The sequence below is a fragment of the Barbus barbus genome, assembly GCF_936440315.1.
Source record: "Barbus barbus genome assembly, chromosome: 36".
Taxonomy (NCBI): domain Eukaryota; kingdom Metazoa; phylum Chordata; class Actinopteri; order Cypriniformes; family Cyprinidae; genus Barbus; species Barbus barbus.
Window position 1 is genome coordinate 4,484,126 of NC_136714.1, and position 13,608 is coordinate 4,497,733.

At 35.8% G+C, this 13,608-nt stretch overlaps 1 protein-coding gene across 3 annotated transcripts in view; it reads right to left on the reverse strand.

Annotated features, from left to right (window-relative positions):
- Positions 1 to 13,608, reverse strand: part of LOC306856158 (transcription factor COE1-A-like) — a gene marked incomplete at its 5' end in the record, with an annotated part of 126,601 nt that overhangs the window by 11,797 nt on the left and 101,196 nt on the right. For all 3 annotated transcript variants that reach the window (XM_079395209.1, XM_079395207.1, XM_079395208.1), the window contains one exon: positions 6,690 to 6,778. In XM_079395209.1, coding sequence (XP_079251335.1) covers positions 6,690 to 6,778 — 89 coding nt within the window. The remainder of the gene's footprint in view (positions 1 to 6,689; positions 6,779 to 13,608) is intronic.

Sequence of the window (13,608 nt, forward strand, 5' to 3'; positions counted from 1 at the left end):
TCATTACATGTAAAGTAAAACATTTAAAAAGTTTTTAGTTTTAATTTTGATGATTAGAGCTTACAGCTCATGAAAGCCAAAAATCCAGTATCTCAAAATATTAATGTTAATTGTTCACATTTATTATTGTGATTGGATTTAATATGTAATATGTAAATATTTTGTTAAAACATTTCTTATCTAAGTTGTTGAATTGTTAAAACTTTTAATCCTAAACAGTTACATTCCTGTGGATGCAAATCATTTGCATGTAAAAAAAAAATAATAATAATTTTTGCAAAATTAATTATAAATATAAATTAATAATTCTATCAAAACAAATCAATCACAACAACTTTCTTAATCAGTCATACATCTAAATTGTGCATAGAATCAATCCTATGCTAATTTATATAAATGTAAATATATTGTATATAAATGTAAATTGTTACATGAATTAATGGTTTTACAAACAATTTACAAAGAAATTTGTTCTGCTCATGTATCATAATCTGCTCATGCTCATATTTTTTTTCGTATGGTATACTGTTGTTAGATGTTTGAATTGCAGAACCGTTCACACGGTCCTCAAGTGTTTTCCTTTTATTTCTCCGTCCTGTATGTTGGCGAGTGGGAGGTCTTTGGGAGAAGTTAATGCAGAAGGGCGCTGCTCCAGCTAACCGAGTGACAGGCAGAAAATTGCTCCCCCCTCTGAATGCAACCTTCACCAGGATCTTACCCCTTAGCATGTGTGTGTGAGCGCTGTGTTGGAACATATTGCCTCCCAATCAGCCCTGGGGTGTGTCACACCGCACACACACACACACACACACACACACACACAAAGACTCTAACGCACAAACAAAACTTGACGGGGGGTCAGGCAAGCAATGAGGAGTTTTAGTGCGCTGTCCAAGGTGCTAAATTCACTCAATTATGGCCGTGCTGGCACTGTGTTAACCTCTCATTATCGTCACGGGGAGCTGTTAGAGCGATAGATCCTGCAGCGAGAGTGAGGAGGCGGAGGAGAGTCCCTCTGCAGCCCAGCGTGGGGGAGCGCGAGAGGGATACTGGCGAGCAAAAGGGCCTGAATGAACGTGGGGCGGCCTGGAGGCAGTGAATTCCCAGTACGTGTGAGTTCAGCCAAAACATCAATCAAATTCAGCGGAAAAGATGAGGAGCAGAGGTCGATGATGAATACTGTATAGCAGAAACACTGAGCTCTATACATCACAAATATGTAATATGTTTTCCTATACATTTGGACCAGGTACTAAGGCTCATCCATAAAAGTCAAACAGTGATCAGTTCGGTTAAGAAATCATAAAACCCACATGAAAGAAAATATGGAAATCATGACAAAACTAATAATCAAACATAACTATAAGTTAAATCCATAAGTATCCTTACTGGTCAACTATATCTCACCCAACACCTTCAAAAACTGACGATTGTCCTAACATTATATGACTGTGCCTCACATATCATGTCTAGATCATCATCTTGATAAAGCGATTTACTGTTCTGCATTTGTTCACAGTGTTGATTAGATCAGTTCTGATGCAGCAAGACATCATAAGCTTCATATACAATGATATCAGTAAATTAGGTTTCCCGGAAAGGTTTTTAATTGATATTTCCTAAAATTGCTATTTATATTAAACATTATCCTATAATAGTTAATAGTTATTTTTTCCTGCTCGAGCTCCATATTCTCCTGTATAGTACAATATGAGCTATAAAAAATGTACCTGATGTAACACGCAAATATGAAACTCAAAAAACATATATGCAAACTAAACGGTTCCATTAAAAAAAAAAAAAAAAAAATCTGTTATTTTATAAATCAGTTTAAAGTCATATAGATAGTTACAGGCTTACAGTAGGAAATGGACTGGGATGAAACTGTGGCCTTTGAAAACATGTGCTAGCATGAAGATCATATAAGACCTCTCTCTAAATTTATTATAAATAATGATTTTTTTTCCTTCTCCTAATACAAAGCTACTTAATAGAACATTTTGAATAAAGTGAATGAGTCTTATGGGTATTTTATATAATGCTTTTTGTCTTCTTTTGGTGTTTTTATGATTAAACTGAAATGCTTTAACTGTTTTTGTGTCGACGGAAGCTATAAAGTCATGCAGGACTGGAGCAACTTCTTTAAGAAAACAAATACTAAAAACTGATTAATAAAGGCTCCAAAATGGCCAGGTTGTGTAAGTCCATGTCAGGTCTCATTGTCAATATAAATGTCCAGTAAAGCATTCACACTTCTGTTGTCCTCTCTAATCCTTTCATACGGGCTACTACACCGTCTGTCCTTCTGAGCTTCTCAGGTCTGTCTGTGTCTGGCTTTGAACTGGGAACATTACAGCCTCTATAGGAAACTAAACTGAGAGGTTTAGATAGGAGAAACACTGAAAAATGAACTGCGGGAAAAATTATTTCTCATTCCAAAAAGTGATTAAAAGTGGCCATTTCACATTGCTGTATGAATTTTGCTTGAAAAACCTATAATTAACAACTACCTTACATACATTTTCCCCCGGTTTCACAGGCAAGGCTTAAACCTAACCCCAGACTAAAATGGAATTCTGAGCTGTTTCAGCAGAAAGAAACTTGCACTGACTGATCTTAAAATATATCAGTGCCTTTGTTTTGTTTCAAGATGCACACCAGTAATGTTTTTTTCTAAGGCATGTTAATAAAAATTACTTAAATGTCCTAATTGAACCATGGCCTAGTCCTGGTTTAGTCTAAGACCTGTCTGCGAAACCAGACCTTTGATTTTTAAATCTGTTTACAGTAGATTCATTGTATTGTAAACACATACAGTAGCTTCATAAGCAAAAAATAATTTTGTCTGTAAATCAGCTTTATATAAAAACAGTAGAAGTCTATGGCATGTCTTCATTTAGATCTGTGTGTGTGTATGTGTGTGTGTGTGTGCTAGTCTCTCTACGTGGCGTCCCTGTGTTTGGCTGGTATGATTGAGGTGAGCAGTTGAAAAGAGAGCCCCGTCAACAAACTGTTATTACCTCAATAAGGACGAGAAAATCGATGGGGAGGAGAGGAACAGAGCGTGTGTGTGTGTGGCGCCGCCGCTGCCAATGGAACAGCAGCCAAGACCAGAGAGATGGAGAGAGAGCGAGAGATTATGTATGATTCTCTGTTCCTCCATATGTCCGACCTCTTCATTGAGCTCAACACTGTTCTGAATGTCAGAGGTGCCAGTGTGCTGGAATAATTTCTCTTCCTGCTTTCAAACACACACACACACATCCACTGCTGTGACTCAATTACTGGTGCTGGAGCAATAATAAAGTCCGGCCAGCGGAGACTTCGATCGCTGACCTGCCGGGAGGCACCACTGAACAGCTGACTTCACCATGATGGATCACCTCTGGGTGCCCGCGCTCTTAAACTCACCCACACACACACACACACAAACACTCACATGTATATACAATAAGCTCACAGCACATGACCAAACAAACACACCTGTGAAATAAACAAGCAAAATACACTAAACGCTCCAAACAGAAGATGAATGTAGAAACTTTTGAAGTTTCCGTGATTTTGCAAACTATCTTTCTGAAACAGCATCATTGCTGGTTCTCGAATAATATTCCCATCAAACAATCAGATTATAAAGCTAGAGAAAGGTGTTGGTCTAGAGAATGTCTCTGACAGGTTGATTCTCATCAACATATAATAGCAAGAGATTAAAATAATATCGGAGTGTCTATTTACACTAAGTGCAAATAGACTGCCTTGTTGGCAGAGGCTATTTACACTAACTCATCCCATGTGGGATAGTCAACCCTACAAAAGACGTTCATCAAACAACAGCTTCAGTGGCGTAGATGGTAAAGTGCGTATCACAGTCTTTTTGATGCGATCAACCCGTGTTCGAATTCACCTTTTGCCTATTTTTTTTTCTCCCTTTTCAAATCTCATAACACATCGGAAAGACATTTATTTTCAGTAAAAATGAAGGAAATAATCGCAAAGTTGAAAATAAGATCGGGTATGTTTAGTGTAGGTGTAGGGCTTTATTGTCCCTATAAGGTGACATCCATTTAATAATTTCAAATAAAATGATAATTTATACTCAATAAGTTATTATTACATACTGTTTTATAATATATTACAATACTGAGGTGCAGATAATTGCCACTATTTGCAATAAGTAGTATAAATAGCGAAAATACTGCTATTTTAACATAGTGTAAATAGAATCAATAAGCTATTTGCACTTAGAGTAAATAACATATCGCTAAGAAAATACTGCTATTTTCACTTAGCGTAAAAAGCCGCTGCCAAATAATATAATATTAATCAAATAGCTCATAAAAAATCTAATCTAAATATAATAATAATATAATATAATATAATATAATATAATAATCAAGGGGACAGGGAAAAACAAACGGAAAAACTTACATGCATAAGGCTTGCAATTATTTCTCTATTCCCTAAAGGATAAAAGTGTCAAAACATAAAAAAAAAAAAGTCGTGACGTATTGTCAAGTATGGTGACCCATACACGAAATTGGTGCTCTGCGTTTAACCCATCCAAGTGCACACACACAACAGTGAGTAGTGAACAAATGCACACACACACACCGTGAACACACACCCGGAGCAGTGGGCAGCCATTTATTCTGCGGCGCCCGGGGAGCAGTTGGGGGTTCGGTGCCTTGCTCAAGGGCACCTCAGTCGTGGTATTGAGGGTGGAGAGAGCGCTGGACATTCACTCCCCCCACCTACAATCCCTGCCGGCCGGGGACTCGAACCCGCAACCTTTCGATTACAAGTCCAATTCTCTAACCATTAGGCCACGACTTCCCCCCTTATAAGAAAATAACCGGAGTAAATATTTGCTTATATATATAATAATATTGTCATTAAATACTCTTTCAGTAAATTTTGCTATTAATTCATTGATTACATTTTTGATGTATAAATTATCTTATCTTAACTTAACTTATCTTATCTTATCTTATCTTATCTTAACTTATCTTATCTTATCTTATCTTATCTTATCTTATCTTATCTTAACTTAACTTAACTTAACTTAACTTAACTTAACTTAACTTATAAGATAAGATAAGATAAGATAAGATAAGATAAGATAAGATAAGATAAGTTAAGTTAAGTTAAGTTAAGTTAAGATAAGATAAGATAAGATAAGATAAGATAAGTTAAGATAAGATAAGATAAGATAAGTTAAGTTAAGTTAAGATAAGATAAGATAAGATCTTAACTTAACTTAACTTAACTTAACTTATCTTATCTTATCTTATCTTATCTTATCTTAACTTAACTTAACTTAACTTAACTTAACTTATAAGATAAGATAAGATAAGATAAGATAAGATAAGTTAAGTTAAGTTAAGTTAAGTTAAGTTAAGTTAAGTTAAGTTAAGATAAGATAAGATAAGATAAGATAAGATAAGTTAAGATAAGATAAGATAAGATAAGATAAGATAAGTTAAGTTAAGTTAAGTTAAGATAAGATAAGATAAGATCTTAACTTAACTTAACTTAACTTAACTTAACTTATCTTATCTTATCTTAACTTATCTTATCTTATCTTATCTTAACTTAACTTAACTTAACTTAACTTAACTTAACTTAACTTAACTTATCTTATCTTATCTTATAAGACTTAAATCAAAATGCCAGAATGTTGCTTTAGTCCCAAACCTCAGGCCTAAGCGGCGGTCTAACCCTAAACCATTAAAAAATAAAAATAAAATTTGTCGATAGGAATGTTGTTCCAGAACCAACAAGAAAGTTGATCCAGGAACACGCTGTACTTGGCGAAATCTAAGCCAGTGTTTTCTGACACATGACCTAGTCTCGGTATAACTGAGATTTGAACTGTGAATCACAATGATTGAACAAAAAATGTTTTATGTCATATTTCTAGAGCTCCAGCACAACAAATGCAAACCAAATACCTCCTCCCTCTGTGATGCCAGCTTATTTGGAGAATTTATACAGTTAAAAACACGGTTTCATTAAGACCAAATTGGCCCAAACTGAAAAATTGATGAAGCACTATATAGAGTACTTGTTACACTGATCCATTAACAACAAACACAATATATGCAAACATGGCTCTGTATACATGTAGAAGTAAAACAGCAACAGACCATTTTTTTTTTCATGATGCAACTCTTTCTGTCCTTTTGCAACAGACTCTAATGTTCATCCAAGCAGAATTATTACCATATGAGTTTCATCACCAAGACAATGATGACATAACAGAGGACGGACTTCATAAGTGTGACTCATTACTTTGATGTTATAGCTAATGCTGTTGCACTCTTTCTAAATAAAGGAAAGATGATCTGGAAGCACTAAATAGTGATAGAGGAATGTTAGATGAAATGCATACAGCTGTATGATTCATGATTCAGCCCACACAACATGCATTATTGATAAACCTGTTAGTTCAACGGAGTTATGCAATTAAGCCTCCAAACATTAATCAGTTATATATTTTATATATAAAATAGAGATTCAAATAAACTATATATAATTATAATATATTAAATAAATATACATAAAATAAAAACATTTTGACATGTTCACTTCAGTCCATTTCAAAAGCACATTTCTGTTGATGCTTCTTTAAATCGTTTTGACCCTATTAACTCTGTTTAGTTTGAAATAGTGGAAATTCGATTTCGTACCTTTGGCAAGCGTTCAGGGTCTCCTGGATGCCGAGGTATCACCTTCTGTAACCGCTGAAAACCGTAGTCTATGGTGGGTTCATTCAGAGCTGTGGACACAAACAAAAGAAACAAATCCTTTTAATGTGCTGCAAAGAATAAAAGGCTTTGCATATTTTTGGAACAAAATTGAACATGGACATTTAGTTGTTGCATTATCTATTTTTTTCTTCTAAATATACACAAAATTCACGCCAACTCCTCAGAAAAATACAACAGTTCTAATGGAAGTCATTTAAAATTGTTGGGGATTCTTACGCCCATGTTAAGTGCAGCAAGTGCGTATAGTGTGTAATCGCAGGACATTTATGTTTTACGTTTCACACAGAAATTACTTTGCATAAAGTCTTTATGCTGTCAAAAACACGAAAGTCTGTCGCTCAATCTGAGCGAGGGATGAGATGGAGGACAGGAGAGATATTAACACGCTATCTGACACCAATTGCTCCTGTAATGGACAGAAAATTAATGTAGAAGATCTGTTCATGATGGCACTTTGTTTGTAAAGTGCCACAGTTTTGAGAGCCTGCTTAAAAGTAGGGGACCAAACAAAAACTCCTAATGGCATTAGCATTCAAGACAGTTCTAACTGTATATATACTGTGTGTGTGTGTGTGTGTGTGTGTGTGTGTGTGTGTGTATTTTTTTTTATATATATAAAAAAATTATAAATAAACACATTTATTTTATTCAGACACACATGTAATACAGTATAATAAAATATAGACAAATATTATATTACATTATATTATAACACATTTTATAATATGAAGATGGCATTTAATAAATAAATTCAAATATATAAATTATAAAAAATAAGGAAAAAATAATTATCATTAATTCATATCATATTAATTAATATTTACTATATTATATGAATACAATATTAAATTATATTATTATTAATTAAATTATATCTTAAATTCTTGATTAAATATAATAAATAGCAAAACGTATTTTTTCATTGTGTAAAGCATTTAACATAGTGTGGAACATTACATGAAAGACAATACAGGAGTCGTCTTATATTCATAACAGCTTGTGTTTCACAGGTGCCAAGTTGTTCGCTGTCCTCTGTGTTTTGGTTAGCATGTGGTTCAGTGTTCATGGGATCCAAAAATGGCATCCGATTAAGCCCAAAATATGTATGTATTGCAAAAGGTTCATAAATAACATGTCATATGAGCGTCTGGTCCCAAGGCTGTTGAAGGATGGATGTGTGAGAAGAAAGAGAAAAGAGGAAGAGAGAAAGAGAGAGTGGTTTGGGCAGTTTGAGTGTGAGGGAGTGTTGGGGGCTGCTGGGGCATGAAATGTAGGTACTTTCCTGTCGGTTGGAGCAGATGGTTAAGATACTGTAAATTCTGTTTAAGTTATATTGAAGTTAGTGCCTGGCAATTAAGAACATATAGGTTAATGACCGCATAAATGCTGCTATTCACAGCTGCTATTTACAGCAGTAATTTACCTTTCATTATACAGTTCCTCGGAAATGTTGGTTGATAATATCTAATTAATCTAAAAAACCTGTCTGGATGAAGGAGAAAGAAAGCTGGCGTGTGTGTGTATTTCTGTGTGCGGGGCATCTGTTAATAAAGTGATATGGAGATGGATGAGTCGGTGTGCTCCCAAACACATTCACATGCTTGTATGTGTCAGGAGTACTTCACTCCTCTCTTATTGCCATTGATTTCTACATTGTATCCAATCCTCTCATTCAGCCTGGGGAAAACATTCACTTACCGAGAAACCCAGAGGTCGACAGAGAGGAAGAGAGAGAGAGAGATGCGGGGACAAAGGGGTTCTCAAGACGTGTGGGGAATGATAAAACATTAGGATTTGTTTTTCACTAAGAATTGTCCTAATGAATTGAATAACATTTATCTTGGTACCAATCTCAATGAAATAATATTTTGCATCTAATCTAATGTCATTCATGCATTTTAAAGTGTGATTTGTTGTATATTCAAATGCTTTTTGTGGGCCACTACACCAAAAGATTTAGAAATGTCAAGCAATGCATTTGTGATTTAATGTACATTAACTACCAGCCACAGTAGATAAGAATAATATAATATAATATCCACATTTTGTAATAAATTAAATACACAATAGCAACAATGACGTCAGTCACAACATATTATATTGTATTATATTATATTATACAACTTTTTATAACACTTTTTCATCAAATTATGCATTAATAAATAAATATTATGCATTTTTAAGTGTGACTTTCAAACCTGTGTGCCTGCTCATTAAAATAAATAAATATTTAAATAAATACATAAAAATAATTGTATGCTGATATGTATGAAGTGATGCATGTAATAAATAAAAACTGTCACTAAATAAATAAATACATACATAGGCAATCGTGCGTGCTTAAACCACAGTATTTATTGAGTCACATTCCAAACCCCGTTCGAAAAATAACCCTAGTCCAAACTGTGTTTTTGAAGAAGCTGTTTCTTATGAAAGAACCTTTCATCCACTTTCAACACAGGCTGATACTGCGGGTCACTGTGTCCCTCAAGAGAATATGAGTTTCCAATTTGATATACTTTTTGATTTGGTCACCACATCCTCTAGCCCTCACTTAAAAGAACACAGAGATATCAAGGGCGTTGAGACATATAAAGTCAATTTCTACAGAGGAAATAATCCTTCAAGGGTCTAAAAAGGGACAAACTCGAGAGAATGAAGTTCTCAGAAAGAGAATGAAGCCCTTCAACTATTTAAATATCTCTACTGTACGAAAAGTTATCTTCCCAAAATGGGGAAGTGGGATTGTTGTTGGCCAAACTTTTCACTGTAGCCGAGTGCAGTATTTACTACATGTGAAACAAGCGCTAATAACACGGTAAGTATTTATAGTTTGGCCTAACTCCACTTCTTCAAACTGTTTTATTGTTTTCCTCGTATTAATACCACATGGCATCAATTTGCACAGGGATGGTGGTTTATAGCTCTCCCTTGGTAGCTTTAGCGGTTAAATACCCAAAAATAGCCTAAGTGACAGAAGTATCTAACTGTGCTACTAGCTAATTTAGCGGCCCAAAATGTTTCAGAAGGGAGTTGTAAAAATTATCAGTTTGAACGTGCTAGCATGGTGATGGCAAACAATCCAACGCATCTGCTGAAGCATATATCATATATTGTTATGATACTGGAAATCCATAGGCCTATGACAGTTCTACCTGGTCTAATGTATCAGACATTAATGGATTTGATAAGAAATGTGGATGTTAACCAAACCAAACAGAGAATATCACGAGCCTGTGCAAACATTGTCTACTAATGTCCATAAAGAAAAAGCAGGATCGATGAATAGTACCACTGCCGCAACATCTGTGAGCTGTCAGCACAAAACGATTGGTTGATACTGTCACACTAATATGACTAGAACATCATTGACAATAAATTAATGAGAAAATATACCCCCTGTGCGTATCACTTATTTCTATCCCTCGCTCTCTGAGAAGAATCTCTTGCAATCACGGAGATCAATTCTTATTGAAATTTCATGAGGGCAGATCTAGGCCTCATCATATTTCACTATAATGACCTGGAGGAGGGAATGTTGTGAGTAGAGGGATAGTGTGGAAAGAGGAGACAGGGAAGCATGAGGTAAGTCCTCATTTAATTTGAGCATAGTAAAGTGGCTTGATGGGTAGTAGTTTGGTACGTAATTGCACATACACTCGCTCTACAGCCGAGCTAAACCCACATAAAATCCAATAGATTCATTAGATTCAATAGATCTTAAAAGTGATTTGTGAATGAATTGAGAATTGCTTGTTTGTCCATTGAGTCGCTGCCTTATTTCCCATGTTAAAGGGACAGTTCACCCTGAAATGAAAAATCTGTCATTAATTACTCACCTTCGAACGCAAACAATTATGAACATAATTGTTCATCTTCGGAGCACAAATTAAGATGTCTATGGAGGGTCAGAAATCTCTTGGATTTCATCACAAATATCTTAATTTGTGTTCCGAAGATGTGCAAAGGTCTTACGGGTTTGTAAAAACACATGTAGGTGAGTAATTCATGACATAATTTTCATTTTTGGGTGAACTATGCCTTTAAGTTTAGTTTAATAAGATTCTTTACATAAAATACTAAATATAATCTAATTGAACACATCAAATAAAGCAAACTGAATTAAAGAATCAAATATGTAATCAAATCAATTTTTATTGTAGAACCAATGTTTGAATCAAATCAAAACAAAATCTAATTCAATGTTGAGTCAAATCAAATTAATCAGATCTATAATTGATTTTATTCTAAAACCAGTTCTTGAATTAAATTCAAACAAACTGAATCTAGCTAAATAAAAGCAGAGTGGACATTATCGAATCAGAGTAAATTAATCAAATACATAACAAAATCAATTTTATTTAAAGGGGTCATCGGATGCCCATTTTACACAAGTTGATATGATTCTTTAGGGTCTTAATGAAAAGTCTATAACATACTTTGGTTAAAATACTCAATGGTAGTGTAAAAAACACCTTCTTTACCCTGTCAAAATCAGCTCTGTTTTCAGCATGCTGTTATAGTCCATGTTGCTTTAAATGCTAATGAGCTCTGATGACTCCACCCCTCTCTTCTGTGGAGTGACGAGCAGACCATAGATATGTGTAGATTCCCTGTTCGACCGCTCCAGATACGTTGACACGTCAGCCATCTCGCATTCACCATAATAATCAATGAATATTCAAAGATATACAAGTGTATAACTTTCTGTTGTAGACACACACAGTCAATGCGCTAAAAGTTTCACAGACCGTTCAAAAAATGGCGGATGGCTTACGTTTCGCAGCCCATAGAAACAGTCAATAATGAGGCATCTAGGTATATATATCTATGGAGCATACTAAACTTCAGCCGCGAAACTGGCTAACTAGCACATTATTAGGAAAGGCGACTTGCAAAGATTCATAAAAACCCTTATACTCACTTCTTTTGTAGATAAAGCTGGATCACGAATGATTCAGGCAAACATAGATGCATTTAGGCAGATCGCGGATCATCACATTCCCTTCAAAATTAAAGTAACGTTAATCCTCTGCGTCTTTAGCAGCTTAGATATCGGGAGTAAATGACGACTGCTATATTCATTATTACATCCAACAACAAAACGCCTCTATCGCTTAATTGGAGACGTTCTTGTCTTCCCCTGCACTGAAGGCGGACAGCTCTCAGCTCACTCAGGGCGGGCCTAAGGTAAGACGGCTTGTCAATCAACTATCGTGTTCTATACAGAACTGCGTCATTCTGACAGGAATCTCAGAACAGCCTGATTTGAGAAAGGGGATTTTAAAATAGGGATTAAAAAAAAACTGCTACCAACTTAATGCTTTATTGTCGGAAGGGACGAGCACCTCCAATTAGATTACAGGCAATTCCAGGTCACTGCAAGATCGGACTGCAGCCAGATATCTCTGCAGCGGTCACAACGGCTAGTAGCGCTGTAGATGAATCACACACACCGACATAAATAAACGCTGGATTTTCAGTTCAGTTCGCGACATAGAATCTTTAAAATATGTCCGAGAGTTTTACACACCGGTCTGTTATTGTGGCAACATTTCCATGCCCCAAAACATGACGCTGAACGAAACGAACTGTGATTGGTTGTTTGACATGTCGGTCAAACGGCCTCATGGGTGGGCCTTGGCCAATGAAAGCTGCCGTAGATTCCAGACCTTCAGCCGTCAGTCTGAAGGTCTGGCTATGCGAGACTAGTGCTCTAGCAACCATGACGCACAAGTTGTCTTTCACTAAAATTATGTTTTTCAAGAACGTTTGAATCAAATCCGAACTGAATCAGACAAAACAGAATCAAATTGAAAGTTATCCACTCAAATCAATAACAATACCAAATCTATTCTTAGAACAAGCAGGTCCGTGGCTTTGACAGCACTACGACTGTATGGATCATCTTTAACTAAAACTCTTCTCCTTTTCCTGCTATAATACTGCAGTAATGAGCAAGGGAATGTCACCACTTCCCTCCCCCTTCATCCCAGAGGGCGCATGTATTTCCCCCCTTCAGGTATGAGCTCTGGGGGATCAATACCCACGGCAGTGGAGCGTTCGATACCTCTGAATTATTGCTTCATTCTTCCCTCCTTATTATAGATGAGTTATTTTTTCCAAGCCACACCACTTTAAGATCAATAGAGAACAATCTTATTCTTGTCTTTCCTCCCTCTCTTATTCTAACACACTTTTTTCTTTCCATTGTTGCATCTTTATGATACAAAACAACTGGTAGTAAAAGAGATGTTGGAAGCAGGTGTAGAGGAGGTGCTGCTGAATTGGGTTTTAAGTACTATTTCTTTACAGAATGAAGGAAATGGTTTTTTACACGAGAGAACTACACAAACATATAACATGCAGTGTGTCATTTTTTTTAGACTAGAGCAGTTTTTCTCATTACTTTGAGAAACCTAAAACCACTCTTGTGTTTTTTCTGCTTGTTGTGCTGACTAATAGCGTATTTCCATTGTGCTCTTGTTTTCACTGAGGCTGTGTTATATAATAAAGCCTCAAAAGTTGTCCTTTGGGGTCTTGTTAGCAGTGTGTGTGTCGGTGTGTGTGTGATTCATCTACAGCGCTACTAGCCGTTGTGACCGCTGCAGTGATATCTGGCTGCAGTCCGATCTTGCATTGACCTGGAATTGCCTGTAATCTAATTGGAGGTGCTTGTCCCTTCCGACAATAAAGCATTAAGTTGGTAGCAGTGGATCCTGCAGAATTTTTAACATCACCAATTACTGCCTGTCTAGCAAGCAGAAATGCTAGCAGAAAAAGCGCTTTGCTATTAGAAGGCAGTATTTGGTTAAAACGATTGTAAAAAAAAACTTGT